Here is a 15,348-nt window from a genome sequence, read left to right as displayed (position 1 = left end):
TGACAACGTATGGTGACTTAGAGTCGTAAGACTGGATGGTGATTTCAGTTTGGTCTGAACTTGGGGAAAACCAGGTGAAACTAAGTCCACAGTGTGAGTGCAGAACTCACAGGGCAAGCGTGGTTTAATAGATGAGAGAGCTTCCTACTGTGGGCATCTTCTAAGAAGGCACTATCCGAAAAGCAGAAACATCATTTTCTGGCTCAGACCCTGTGCCTGTGGTACTCCTTCAGGAAAAATACTTCGCTACCTGGAGCTGAGCCGAGGCTTTTCCTTTCCCCTGCAGCCAGCATTTTATGAGTGCTTTCTCCTTATCTCGTTACAGCCGTGCTGGCTGAGAACAGGGAACCGATACGTTAACCACCCGGTGCCCCTCTAGAATTTGTACACACGTGGAGACCTCCTCAGCTTTTCCGAACTTGTCCCAGCAGGAAGGTCGGGACGAAAGGCACTGCTGGCTCCAAGGGAGTGGTAATGGGCAAAAGGGACATTTCACCCAGGCGTGGGGAGTTTGTCGCTGGCATGGAATTGGCAGTGGGTGAAAGAAAGCCCTTTGTTGTTACTGCTGGTAAGCGTGTCGGTGGCTTCCTGTGGGTTCAAAGTGGCTGGGAGCGTATCAGTCAATCCCCGATAACTTTCCTGACTGTTTTGCCAGGGAGGTGCTGGAGGACGGGCCATGGAAATGGAGCACTTTGCTCCTGCCCGAGGGCAGCTGGTGCACCAGCAGCCCGTGTCATCCTGGCCCCACACTTGCATTCGCTCTAAGAAACGGCGGCGGTGAGCTTCCTTGCTGTTGCTGGCCCTCTGCAAGCTCCTTGGGTGGCTCAAGGAGCTCGAGATGGGGTGCATGGATCCCGCCTATGGAGCTTTGCTCCGGGCTGAAGAAGCAGGCGCGAGCGCTCACGCTGGCGGGGCGCCTTTAAGCGGAGGTCCCGCCCCGCCCCGCCCCGTCCCGCCCGTCCGGCCAATGGGCGCCGTTCGTTACAAGTTTCCCGTCGCGAGCCGGGGCGCGGGGCGGCCGTGGCGGTGCGGGAGCCCGGGGTGGCGGCGCCCGACGGCAGCGGGGCGCGCTGCCCGCCTCGGCCGCCGGCGGCGGGGCTGATGGGGGCGGGTGGCAGGGAGCGCTGCCGTGAGCGGAGCCTGGGGCCTCGGCTAGGGAGCTCTGCCGTCCCTCGTTAAGCGCTCTGCGCCGAACGTCTCTTGTCCCTTGCAGCACGCTGCCAGCTGGTACCTCCCTCCTTTCTGTAAGCGTAACCAGGGAGGGGGGTGGAAAGCAAAGGAAGTTTGGTATTTATTTTTCGCTTTAGGCTTTGGAAAGGGATTCTCTCTCCCTTCCCCCGCGGAGGGCTGTAGGACAGAGTGCGCTGGCGGAGGAGCGAGTGGCACAGCTGGAAGCGGGTTGTCCGGAGCCTTCCTCCCCCCTAGCCGCCGTGTACTTGGGGGGTGCTGGATGCAAGCTCTGCGGAGCTCCTCCAGGCGTAGCAGCGACGGCTCGGCAGATGTAGATGCGTGCGCGTGTGTATGCTTAACCCTTTTTTGGCTCCTCGGATTTGTACCATGCTGAATATCCTCACTAAAAAGCTCAGGAACCAGAGTTTGAACGAAATTCAACCTTTCCAGTTAAAGGTAAGAAGAGCCGGTTCTGTCTTGATTGGTTTTTGCACCCTTCAGGTAACTAATAACGGGGCCTTAAGACGCTAGTAACTTGCAGTGTTTATTATGCTGGGCCAGTTTCCTCTCAGCTAGTGTGCTCGGTAGGAACTGGCCTAGGCTGTATTCCTGACTAAAGTCCTGTTCCTTTGCTCTCAGAGTTGTCCTGCACAATTCAATAGATAATGTGGAAAGGTAGATAAAGGTAGATGTATCTGTTCTTTAGAAGTATTTACTTTTAACGGGGTTCACATTTAGCTACATAGGCATTTGCCTGTCTGTCTAGTTACCCTTGTATGTGTGCAAGCTGTAGTCTCCCAGCCTTCACCTGGCTAGAACCCCACTGTGCTAGGTAATGTGCAAACATGATTTGCCTAAAATGCCTTTCAACTCGTTATTTGCATTTCTCTCCCTTCTGGTCCTGAAGGCTGGAATCTGAGCTGAAGTTTGCAGTCTGGCTCACTGCATTGACCCATGGCTTTCTGAACTCTGCTTGCATCCTTTCTTAGTGCTCAAAAGAAAAATGAGGATCACAGATTTGGGATAAGGACTATTTAAGTCCTTCATGCCAAACACAAGGAGGAATTTTTGAGCCATATGCAATGCGATAAAAATGGAGTCGTGATGAGTTACTTAGGAAAAAATCATCAGATCCTGATTTGGCGAAAGTGTTGTGAACTGAGGGATACTTGCTGAAATCAGCAGAGTTACTCTGGATCGGCATCAGTACTATGGGAAGTGTAGTGCTTGGCCCCAAGTCAAAGAAAGGATCTGGGAAAAGTAGCAGCCCTCGTTGCCCGAGTTGGGGGCTGGGGATCTATGTATACCAGACTCCAGTGGAGTCTTTTGTATGGATTACACAGAGGCGGATTGCCGTGTGACTGCACTCCTGCGCAGTCACTCTGGACAGGCTGATGGCAACTTTGTTAGAAACGGTGCTAATGTTTCCTCAAAGTTTACTGTGTCTGTGTACTTCTTCCTGCAAGGATTGCACGTTTGGTGGTTCTTAGGGAAGGTGGAATTGGATTTTATTTTTGGAAATAAAATAAGGGCAATGCTTTAGGTTGTAGTGGACAGATTCAGTGCAGAGTATCACTGCAGAGGCAGTGGGGGATTTCTTTTAAACACTTGTGTTTCTGGGCCTTGTGGCTGTGATTGCCTCCTTTAGCTTTATTGCTTGTCTCTTGGTTATGAAAACCTCTTCAGGTTATGAAAGTGTGAGAATCTTTGGAAGGAGCTCTCAGAGGTATATAGAGCCTTCAGGATGCTCAGAGGCATGCAGGAAAACCCGTGGGAGTGGGTATCTGCAGCCATTTTGTTCATATTAGTGCCAAGGTTTCGTGCTGCAAACAGGTGGTCTGCGTTTTTGCATGCTCGATAGAGAAGACAGACTTAAGCTTGCACTGTTGTTTGGAAGGCTAATGCGTAGACCTTCAGAGGTACCATTGCAGTCTGCCATGGGCAGTGGTACAATGACTGGTATACATGTGTATGGGCAGAAAGCCAGACTTTCAAACTCTGAGTTTATATATGTTTTGTAGGTCTTTGGGGACCGTGTGCAGCTGCCTGGTCTTGGTTGAGCCTTGTACCAGCATACTAATCACTTAACAGAGCGTGCAGTGCTCTGTCTTAGGTGTTGGGCCAGATCTCCTGGTAGGTGTGGACATGGGATTGGTGTCACAAGCAGTGAGCAGTGTGGCAGCTTCCTGTGGCTGTACTGTGCATGGACCCTGTGACGAGGCCAAATGTCCTATACCATCTCCCTCTACTGCCCTCGGAAGATGTGGGACTGCCAGGCACAGACTGAACTTCTGCCTTCTCAACTTCCTCACATTGGTCTGTGTCTGTGCAGGTGTGTACGTATTCTGGCATGTGTGGTACGTGCATCATTTAAGAGGTCAAGTCTGCTGTCCTTGAAACATGGTGAAAAGTTAGTTAGGTGTGAGTATAAAATCAGGTCTGTAAGTGTGGAAGTGGAGAACGAATGACTAATTCAGGTGGAGTAAGAGTTGATCTGCATCCACCACCCAAATCAAGACCTTTCTTGAGCTACAAAACCAGCATGCTTAGCTGCCCTTCTCCTTCATCACTCACTTGCTTTTGCACTTTATGACCTTTGTTGGAAGTTCCCAAATTCATGGGAAAACAAGCTGCTGTTATGTTTCTAGCTTGAAACAGTACTGCCATTAGGCAAAGTTCTGGGACACTGTCCTCAGGTAAATTGTCAACTCATTTTTGTAAGCTTGGGAGATTTGACCAACCTTGAATTGGCATTCAAGCTTTGGGAAGGCTGAAACTTCTGCCTGCTGTGAAGATCTTGTTTTGGTGCCATGTGTCCTGAATTGGTTTAGTATGGCTGTGGTAGGTCTTTCTAACGTTTCTCCATTTGGAGAAGCTGAGAGGCTGCCATTGCCTCCTGTAAGTGAAATCAGGAAATATGCAAACTTCTGGTGCTGATGTAATGGACTTTTCTTCCCCCACCCGTAAAGTTGGTCTTTAGGCAACTAAGTTGGTAACTAAGGCTGCTCAGAGGGCTTTGGCTGGCTCAAGAGGTCTACTGGTTTGTGCTAGTGCTGTTGAGGAAGTTAGTGTCCCTTTATTGCACTTTCACCAGAAGTCACCATAATGGGAAGGGAGAGATTGACTGACATTTCACCTGCTGTTGGGTCAGTGCGCGCTGCCAGCCACTTCTGGTAAGGGTGGCTGGGCTGTGAAGGGTGCTATGATTCAAATTTGCTCTAGCCTTGGAAGACTTGGTCCTGCTGACCTTGCTGTCTCCCTGCTGGATGCTTGTGCCCCTGTAGCAGGGGCAGCTAGCTCAGTGGCAGCGTGTCCACTCCTGAGCTGTTGCGGTCCATAGTCCAGCCCATTGGCTTACAATCCTTCAGCTGCTGCGGCTAAATTCAAGAAAGGATTGTGAATTGGAGCCTTGTGCCTCAGCCTGTTGTTCCACCTCTTGCTTCAATGGTCTGATGTTGTTTGCTAGAGATTAGGCTGGATTCAGAAACCTCCAATTTTTGGCTGACAGTTAAAAATCAAGAGCCAAAAGCAGATCTGGCTTTACAGGTTGGGGCTCATCTTTGATAACAGCTGGCAACTGGGTCTGTTCCAGAGCAGTCTTTGTGGGACAGACGAGAGAGAACAGGCGGTTGTCCTATACTGTAGTGAAATGCTTCAAATAAGGAAAGTGAGAGGGACCTGTAACTCAAGGCCTGAGGTTTTTTGTTAGTTGTCTAGTATTACAGTCTAGTACAGTTTTTAAATTATTTTCTATCATAGTTCTGGACTGGTAGCCCTGAGAAGCCCTTCCTGAACTGTAAGTCAAATTGTTCCAGGAGCTTTTAAAATGCATATCCTGGGGTTACATGTGGGTTTATGTGATGGAGTGCTGCTATTGAGCCCTTAGGAGTGCCCTCTAACTGACTCAAAGAGCTCTCTACAAATGAAACATCTTGTTCATCCCTGCAACTGGAGGTGGGGGTTTCTCACACAAATGTGTTTCTTCCAAATCCCTCTTCAAGTCTTGTGTCCTTGCATATTTGTGTAGTGGCTAAAGTGTAGGTGTCTGTTTTCTAAGCTTTGCTCGCAAGCAAGCTCCTTGGGGCAGGGGAGCATCTTGGTTGGAACAAGTCTGTGCATTGCCATTCAAACTGAGCCCTTAATTAGTGGCCCTAGGTGTTATCAGAATGAAACAGTTGGATTGTGGTGTGTTAAAAAATTAACTGGCTGGAACATGTAGCTGAAGAAAACCAAGCACTTTAAGGGTGGCAATTCCATTCCAACTTTACTGTTGACACAAACAACTTTGGAGGTGATACAACTGATGTTCTAATCCACAGAAGTTGTTAAATTACTTACATACTTGGCATATTCCTTTTTGTCCTGGGCAGAGGTGATTAAGGCATATTTGTCGTTTCCCTGATGTTGATCAAGGAAGTGAAGTCATGTGTGAGTCTCTTCTGGTGACAGAGAACTGCATTTCTCTGCTAGGTAATTTTAGCCTTATGCCTGCTTACAAGGGAGCTATGGTCTAGGCAGTAACAAAGCCATGGTGTCAGCTCACTTCACGTACCCTTGCAGCTTGTATGTATGCATATACAGAGCTGGGGACCAGCAAGTCGTGTCAGTTATTTTCTGCTAGCATCTGCATCCAGAGTCAGCTATGAGGCTCTAGTCTGACTGGTTGGCCCTGACAAGTGACTGGGAATCATTCTGATCCTTCCTATATGCAGGGGTTTCAGTTGGTTGTGCGAAGCGAGCCTCAGGCTTGCAGGCAGTGACTTCTGAGTCACTCTCCTGGTTGTAGCTGGTTATTCAGCAGAGCCAGGAGTGTGTTTTTAAATTTTTTCTCCTCAGACCAAAAAAAAGAGTGGAATATCATCGTTATTATTGATGCACAGTGGGTGTGCTTTCAAAGATCTGTGTGAGGACTCAGGCTTTGTATGAATGAGGACAAATTAATTTCCTTCTTTCTTTGGGTTGACTGCTTGTCATGTGCTCAGTCAGCCACTGGTCTTCAGGCTGGCTGAATATAGCTTGGCAAAGTGAAAATTTAGCTTCATATATCTCCTGTGGTGTGTGAAGGCTTTCTCTCCTTCATGGGTTTTTCAGTACATAGAATCATAGAATGGCATAGGCTGGAAGGGACCTTAGAGATCATCTAATCCAACCTCCATGTCTTGGGCAGGGACGCCTCTCAACTAGATCAGGCTACTCAAGGCTCTGTCCAACTTGGCCTTGAACACCTCCAGGGAGGGGGCATCCACAACCTCTCTGGGCAATCTATTCCAAAGTTTTACCACCCTCATACTGAAGAATTTCTTCCGAAGATCTAATCTAAATCTGTTCTCCTTCAACTTAAACCCATTTCCCCTTGTCCTATCAGTGGACACTCTTGTAAAACAAGTCCCTCCCCAGCCTTCCTGTAGGTTCCCTTGAGGTATTGGAAGGCAGCTATTAGGTCCCCCTGAAGTCTTCTCTTTTCAAGGCTGAACAATCCCAGCTCCCGCAACCTGTCCTTGTAGCAGAGGTGCTCCAGCCCCTGGATCATCTTTATGGCCCTCCTCTGAACACACTCCAACAGATTCATGTCTCTCTTATGGTGGGGACACCAGAACTGGACACAGTATTCGAGGTGGGGGTCTCACAAGAGCAGAGGAAAGGGGGAGAATCACCTCTCTTGACCTGCTGACCACGCTTCTCTTGATACATCCCAGGATGCGGTTGGCCTTCTGGGCCGCATGAGCACACTGCCGGCTCATGTTGAGCTTCTCATCTATAAACACCCCAAATCCTTCTCTTCAGGGCTACTCTTAACCCCTCTGTGCCCAGTTTGTATTTGTGCCTAGGATTGGCCTGACCCAGGTGAAGGACCTTGCATTTTGACTTCTTGAAGCTCATGCAGTTTGCACTGGCCCATTTCTCAAGCCTGTCAAGGTCCCTCTGGATGGCATCTCTTCCCTCAAGTGATTCCACAGCACCACACAGCTTGGTGTCGTCGGCAGACTTACTCAGGGTGCACTCAATGCTGTCATCCATGTCTCTGACAAAGATGTTGGAACAGCACTGGACCCAGAACAGACCCCTGAGGAACACCGCTTGACACTGGTCTCCGACCAAACGGATTCATTCCTCTAGGGCTGGAGGACTCTCTTTTACATTGAAGCTTTGCTTTTCCTTCTGTGAACTCCTAGTAGAGTTAGATGCTTCTCGTTTGTCTTCATCTCACTCAGGAGGGAGACAAGCATTTGCATGAATGTAAGTACAATTTTGGCAATTGGAGTATCTATGAATATAACTAAAGTTAGGCTTGTGATAATTTGGGCTAAAATTATGTTAGTGGGTCAGAAATGCTGTGATAGATACTTTGCCTGTTCTATTCTTTGCCTTGGCTATCCCAGCCACTCAGAAACCTTAAGTTTTTGAGACTTCGGCCTGAGGCATTGTACAATAACAGGTTTGTAATTCTTTCTACTTGGCTTCTAAGGTCTGAATTTTCAACTATTGTCGTCTTTCCTGTGTAGACATTCAACATTGATACTATCCTGCAATGACTTAATTCCAGAGAGTGGGACTTGAGACAAATTGCAGATATTGCAAATGCAGCGTAATAGGAAGTTCCCTGACATTGGGGTAGTTCAATGAGACATCCTCTCAACTGGCCTTGCTCTTGACTGATATGAAAATATGAGCTAGATTAATAAATAAATAAATCAATCCACCCCCCAGTGTCACAAAGAAATCTCATTACTTTTCTTTGTGTTTCCCAATTCTTCATTTTTATTTGAATGAAAAATTGAATTCTGAAGATGTAAAACTAACTTTTACATTTCAGTGAAAATAAATTAATCCATCTTACTTTGCTGGACAGTGCAGTTCTACTTCATTTCCTGCTGTCATGCACTGTCTTACAGCTCCTGAATTTATGTTGTACTGCTTGGGATGCTAAAAGTTTTCCTGAGCAGGAAGATAGCTTATTTGAAGTGAAAATAGGAAGCAGACCTGGGTTATCAGTTATTTTAATTATGGCTCTTGGAAAACAATAGGTTCCCCTTTTTTTCAAGCAAAAAGCAAGCTTGCATCCACTTAAGAGGTCTCTGAAGTGATGGGTGGGCAGGGCACCACTCTGCTGTAGGGTGCCAGTCTGACCAGCTCCTCCTCCTCCTCCTCCAGTTCCTGGAGCATGCCTGGGATCACAGAGGTGTTGTTGGGATGCCTCAGTATGGGAAGCAAGGGTTTTATTTCCTTTTCAGGGGGAAATACACTCCCACCTGCAGAGTAGGCAGCACCAACCCCTCCTACCTCCATGCATTTATCTATCTGTAGCCCCTGTTCTCCTGTTCAGTGGGATTTGGGTTGCTGGGTGACCCAACTCTTCCTAGCAACCAGCATCACAGGTATGTGTGTGCTCAGGGTTATTTGCTGCTGCAGTAACTGTTGTATGTGGCCGTGGGCAGAGCCCGTTTGTCCTCTTGCCACTGTTGACCGGCCGAGTCAGCCAGCTAAGCTGTTTTTGAATAGGCACCAGCACCACCCACGACTGCTCAGCATGAACACCCAGGCAAGGATTTAGAGAAAAGCCAATTAGTTGTGACCTTTATCAGCACAGAAAGTGCTCCCTGTGCTGCATGAAGTCTGCTGTGACCCAGGCCTAAAGGCTGATGTAAAGGACGTATGACCCAATGTGACCTATGCAGAAGGGTCTCCATGTCAATATGGGCACATGTGGGGATATGGCACACAGGTGAAACTGTTCAAAGTCTGATTTCTTCTGGACCAGCTTGGTCACTCCTTGGGGGTAGACAGTGGAGGATGCCTCTGGGCATTTCTCCCCTCTCTTGCTATGTTCTTTGTGCTTTTCAGACCCAGTATAACCTCCTCCCTGCTGTGGGCTGGTCTCTTTAGACAGTGACCTGGCCTCCGGTATATCCATCAGACTTGAGTTATTCAGTTGTAGGACAGGTGTTTTGAGGCTGGGGCATCTTGGGAGCTGGTTGAGGCAGAGCAAACAGATCTTACGTGGTAAGTAGTCTCTTGTCCTCCTCTGGAATTACTGCAGCACACCAAGTGCTCAGCCAGATGATATTTTGCTATTCTGTCTTTGAGACTAGGAGAATAGGAAAGCTACAACAAAGTACCCTTGTGTAGGTATATCATGTGAAGAGCTCACGTGGTTGCCTCTCTAGTGCAGTCTTGATAGCTTAATGGAGGGTGAAATCTGTGGATGCTTATGGAAACCTCCCAGTGGACCAGGATGTAAGAAAGTATCTTACTTGGAAGATTTGCACTGAAGCTGCCACATAGCTGCATGTGCAATAATCCAAATCCTGGGTCTTTCTAGTTGTTCTGGATTAGCATGGCAGAATGTCATCTGGGAGTGGCAGGGACTAAAAGCCCAAAGACAGTTCTATGCGTGACTATCAGCTTTGCAAGCAGCTTGTGTGGACTGGTCTTTGTTGTCCAGCCCTTTCTCTCCCTAGCACTCGTAGCCAGGCAGCCCACCATCCAGGTTCACTGTAGAAACGAAGTGCTGCTGCAGAGCCCCTTCAGCTTGTCAAGGCTTGAGCTGCAGTGCTGTGAACGGAGATTCCTCTGGCCCACTGGTATATACCTTCTAAATGAGTGGTGTCAGTGAGGAGGTGTGGTGAAACCTGGGAAGGTGTCCCTCAGGCTTGCTGAACTGTGAGGCTATAGATTCTCTTCCTCAAATGAGCTGCTGTCATGTGGGACTGGTGTGATGAGGTTGGTTGGTTGTTGTACTCAGCAAACACACCAGAAAAGCCTTTTACGACACTGGGATAACCTCCCAATCCTTGGTCCAGCATCAGCCCATATGAAAAGACCTAAGAGTTCAGGGCTAGAAACACTTTCTGAGGAAAAGAGGAAACCAGTGCTGGAGCTGAAGCATCCTGAGGAGGTTTCTTAGTCTCTTTTCAGGGATGGGTTGACCTGAGGTTTGCTACCTGACTGCAAGGTAAATGGGCCTTATCTGAATTTAGATTTGTGAAAGAACAAGATGAAGTACTCCCAAATACCTCAACATTCATTAATGTCCACAACGAGAGTGGTCAGACCTTGGTTTCTAACATTTCTAGGGAACAAACTGTTGATTGGCCTTGGGTAGCTGATTAATAGAATCATAGAATCATAGAATGGTTAGGGCTGGAAGGGACCTTCAAAGGTCATCTAGTCCAACCCCCCTGCAAGGAACAGGGATATCTCCAACTAGATCAGGTTGCTCAGGGCCTTGTCCAACCTGGCCTTGAACGTCTCCAGGGATGGAGCATCCACCACCTCTCTGGGCAACCTGTTCCAGTGTTCTACCACTCTCATGGTAAAAAATTTTTTCCTAATATCCAACCTGAACCTACCTCCCTCTATTTTAAAACCGTTACCCCTTGTCCTATCATAACTGGCCCTCCTGAACAGCCTCTCCCCATCTTTCCTGTAGGCCCCCTTGAGGTACTGGAAGACCGCTATAAGGTCACCCCGGAGCCTCCTCTTCTCCAGGCTGAACAGCCCCAACTCTTTCAGCCTGTCCTCATAGGAAAGGTGCTCCAGCCCTCTTATCATCTTCGTGGCCCTCCTCTGGACCCTCTCCAACTGGTCCATGTCCTTCTTATGTTGGGGACTCCAGAACTGGACGCAGTACTCCAAGTGAGGTCTCACGAGGGCAGAGTAGAGGGGGAGAATCACCTCCCTCGACCTGCTGGCCACGCTCCTCTTGATGCAGCCCAGGACGCGGTTGGCCTTCTGGGCCGCAAGAGCACATTGCCGGCTCATATTGAGCTTCTCGTCCACCAGTACTCCCAAGTCCTTCTCCTCAGGGCTGCTGTCGATCCATTCACCACCCAGTCTGTATTTATGCCTGGGATTGCCACGACCCAGATGTAGGACCTTGCATTTGGCCTGGTTAAACTTCATGAGGTTGGTACGGGCCCACCTCTCCAGCCTGTCGAGGTCCCTCTGGATGGCATCCCTCCCTTCCAGCGTGTCGACGGCACCACACAGCTTGGTGTCATCGGCGAACTTGCTGAGGGTGCACTCCATGCCACTGTCCACGTCACCGACAAAGATGTTGAAGAGGGCCGGGCCCAACACGGACCCCTGAGGGACGCCACTCGTGACCGGTCTCCACTTGGACATTGAGCCGTTGACCACTACTCTCTGAGTGCGGCCATTGAGCCAATTCCTTATCCACCGAGTGGTCCATCCATCAAACCCATGACTCTCTAGTTTAGAGAGAAGAATGTCGTGCGGGACAGTGTCAAAAGCTTTGCACAAGTCCAAGTAGATGACATCCGTTGGTCGACCCTTGTCCACCGATGTTGTCACCCCATCGTAAAAGGCCACCAAGTTGGTCAGGCACGATCTGCCTTTGGTGAAGCCATGTTGGCTGTCACCCACCACCTCCTTGCTCTCCATGTGCCTTAGCATGGTTCCCAGGAGAATCTGCTCCATGACCTTGCCAGGCACAGAGGTGAGGCTGACACTTTGCGCCACTCATCTCTAGCCTATTCTCCCTCTATGCGGGGTGAGGAGACCACCTCTTTGGCCAGATTCTCCCAACTAGGAACCACTTGGAATCACACAATGCCTACCAGGGAAGGATCTGATGCAATGAGAGCCATTGCAAGTTTTTACATGGTCCTGACTCTTACTTTAAAGATGCCTGACCAGATGGATCAAAGATCTGGTCTTGAAGGATTATCCTATATTGCTGGCATGCTCCATGATAAAACACAGTAAATTTGGTGTTAATCCACAGAGATGAAACAGCCCATGTTCACTTGCACTCAGAAGGGTTAATAAGGGATTTGTCCGAGGAGGAGAAGCCTGAAATGTCTCATGTGCTCCAAATGTATTTTCCAGCGTGACTGTAAGGCATTGTTCCTTGTGTTTGCAAATCTGGCTAATGTAGTTCTTTATGGCTGAGCAGAGGTGAGTGTCGAGTGAGGTCTCTCAATACAGGCAGCTTCTTCTCAGCTAATGAAGTATCTCACGGCAATTGCAGTTTCCCTCTCTGGGTCTTTTGAGGAGGGAATGGAAAAACTGTTACCAGATGTGGTGTTTATGCCAGCTGCTGTCAGCTGTACTTCCCTGGTAGAGGGTACCCATGCAATGCTAGGGAGCAGCTGTAAACTGCGAGAGAAGCTGACCTGTGCAAAGGGACCTCTTCTCACCACAGCAGTGTAATAACTGAGCTAGGCCAGTGGGGATGGGGTGTGAGTTGGGAAGGGTGTATTTGAATGCCTGTGGCCTAGGCAGGGATGGTTGGCGCTGGTGTGAGCAGCCATCTTCTGTGCTTCCCTCTCAGTACATGCATTACCGATAAGATTAACTATTCTGTAAGTGCCTCTCCAGTTCTAGGTGTCCCTTGTACTCTCTTCCCCTTATGTCTGAGAGGGTTGTCAGCCTGTGATAAATAGTGATACTTGTAATCTGACTGTGTTTGGAGCTGAGGTTCAGCAGCAAATGGGCTGTAAATTACAGATGGAGCTAAGTCACTGTATCTTAATGCAGGGTGGATGAGGCCTCCTAATGAAGGTCTTTAATCCTTCAGGCTCCTTCTTGACTGCTGTGCTTTGTGGTGTCAACACTGCTGAATAACAGTGCTCCTGTGGGGTGTGAGCCAGGGGAATGCCAGGGCTCGGTGCTGTGAACTGTCAGAGGAGTTGACCTCCTTTGCAAAGGGATCTCTTTGCAGCACAACTGTTTTGTAGGTTGCTGCTTCTTTCTGATGGGTAGTTCCTGACACTTTACTGCTGGTTTTTTTTTTTACTAGTTCCATTTTGAACTATATATGTAAAATGCAGTCTCCATGCATAGGATGAGAAAGGTAGCAGGTGGATGCTAGTTTTCCAAGAGAATCCTTGAAACTTGGATATGCATTAGCCATAAAACTCTTAATCACATCAGCAAATCCATAAGTAGGGTAACAGAGCTGGAGAGAAACTCGCGTGGTTCATCACATGCAGGTGACTGCTGGCTGAGGCCAGGCAGTGATGAGTATTTGCACTGAGGAGAAACTGAGCGATGGGAGAAGAGTTGGAGACATACTGGGAAATGGCACATCTGGAAGCTTCACTTGCAGGTAGAAGTGGAGTTGGAAGAGTATATGGTTTCTGTCACCACCGTAAGAGTTATAAACCTTAGCCAGCCTTGTAAGCTAACAACATAGGGGTATTTTGAGAATTTTGTAAAAGTTCTTGCTATCAGAAGGGATGATACATATCACAGCACTAAGCTGCAGCACTATCCTGGCTCCTGTACATCAGAAACAGTCTTATTTGGTAAAACATTATGGTCTGGGAGGCAATGACAAAACTGGAGGATTAAAGGCTGTACTTTCAGTGGTAACACCTTTGTTACTGGACCCCATCCACCTGCTGAGTGAGGGCTGTAGTGATGTCATTCTATCCGTAATTTGCAATGTTGTGACCTGTTAAATCATGGCCCCAAACATGACTGCAGCTATGTTTATACAAAGATTCTGGTTTTCATACTGGCTTTGAGGATAAATAAACTGAATGGAGTTCTCTAAGATTTGGAGTAGTTTGACTGCTAAGGACCAGAGTCTGGGTGTCTTCTGCCTAGGAGGCTTTTTAAAGTTTATTTTAATTACTAGCATTCCTTTTGTCCTGTGTTGCCACACAAGTTTGACTGATGTCTGGTGGAAGGAGTGTGTGAATATATGTGGGTGTCTATACCACTGGTCTCTACTGGGTAGAACTGAGTCTATTCTAGTCCCTTTACAAGTACTGCCTTTTGGAGGTTTATCTTCAGTGGAATTTAAAAGGATGATCTTCGTTTTGCTCTTCTAACAATATTCACCTAGAGTTTTTGAGAACAGACCCATGGTGGACAGGAGTCAAGGGAAAAGGCTATTACTGGGTCTCACTTGGTACCTATGTTTAAGACCTGATCCCTAGCTGTTGTAAAACAGTGGAGCTCAATTGTAGGCATCAAATCCTTTCAGCTCCTTCTGACTGGAGAACATTAAATGTCTGCCATTTCTGATGACTACGGAGTCCATGTGTTCATCTGCCATAGGCTCACTGGTGCTGTGAACTGTACTTCTCTGGAGCAATGGTTAAGCATCAAGGCCTCCTGTTGTTTTATTTTGTGAAAACCCCTGGCGTTGTTTTCTTTAGTCTTCCCCTGCAAAATCGTCTCAGCTTAGCCCTAGGAAGAGCAGGGAGAGTGCTGAAGGCTGGGCAGCTGCACTTGTCTCTGCATACAGTCCTCTGATTCACTCTGCTTGCAAATGAGGGTCCCCAAGCCTAGGGCAGTGCCCGGTCACCTCTGTAGTTCTAGTCAGGTTTGGCCACAGTTTTAACTTCTGTCCAGGAGCTGTAGAGAGTAGATAAACATAATCTTGCTGTGCAGTGCAAGCAGTACATTCAAAACATACATATTAATTTGTTTGTGGGGTTACAGAAGGATGAAGGAGAGGATTTAAACAACAGGACGACCACACTTGCACCTCCCCACACCCACCTACCACTAGTGTCCTCATTGTTCCGTGCAAGCCTGTTTTTTCCTCTTTAAGATCTAGGTAACCCGACTTAAGACCATGCTTCTGGAAATCAAGTTCAGTCATTGTTCCTCAGAAGAAGCTTGGTTTCCATGTTCTTTGGTTAATGAGTCCCACCACTTGCATCCTGAGAGTTGCCAGTCACTGTGTTTGCCTGTGTCTGTGTAAGGTAAACATTCAACAAAAATAACACCTGTATTGTTAAGACATTGTGGACTCAGCTACCTAGAGCGATTCTTGGCCTTCCTCAAATCTGTGAAACCACTGACAGTTAAGTAGACCCTAGGCTTGTGCAGAAGATGTCTGACCAAACCTGCAGCATTCCTATAAAAATAGGGATTTTACTGTCTTCAGCAGGAGGCAGGCCTGGAAAACAAGGGCCCTGAGGAGTGCTGTGTCCCACTGCCCCATCACTGCTTTCACTGACTCAACCAGACAGCTGCTCTGTTAAACAGGACAATGTTCAAGGGTTATGAACCCTGGGTTTGAATTGTAGCCATTTGCAAGGAGATGGGGAAAGGAGTTTGGAGGCAGAGCTATTATGATCATTTAAAGAAGAAAATAATAATAACAATGGAAAAAAAGGCTTTAGAAAGCTTTTCCAAACTAGGACTGTACTGGCTGGAAGTTTAGCTGTTGAAGGACTCCAGCTGTGAAACCCA

The 15,348-nt window shown here is 47.9% G+C and overlaps 1 protein-coding gene across 1 annotated transcript in view; it reads left to right on the top strand.

Moving 5' to 3' along the window:
* The first annotated feature begins 1,177 nt into the window (after positions 1-1,177).
* The window catches only part of LOC104375982 (uncharacterized), a 61,345-nt gene continuing 47,174 nt past the window's right edge, over positions 1,178-15,348 (top strand). Inside the window, exon 1 of the mRNA XM_009982463.2 lies at positions 1,178-1,626. Coding sequence (XP_009980765.1) covers positions 1,522-1,626 — 105 coding nt within the window. The 5' untranslated portion in view covers positions 1,178-1,521. The remainder of the gene's footprint in view (positions 1,627-15,348) is intronic.

Source organism: Tauraco erythrolophus, chromosome 2 (genome assembly GCF_009769465.1).
Source record: "Tauraco erythrolophus isolate bTauEry1 chromosome 2, bTauEry1.pri, whole genome shotgun sequence".
Lineage (NCBI taxonomy): Eukaryota > Metazoa > Chordata > Aves > Musophagiformes > Musophagidae > Tauraco > Tauraco erythrolophus.
Note: the sequence above shows the minus strand (reverse complement) of the source record. Positions and strands in the feature narration are given on the sequence as shown.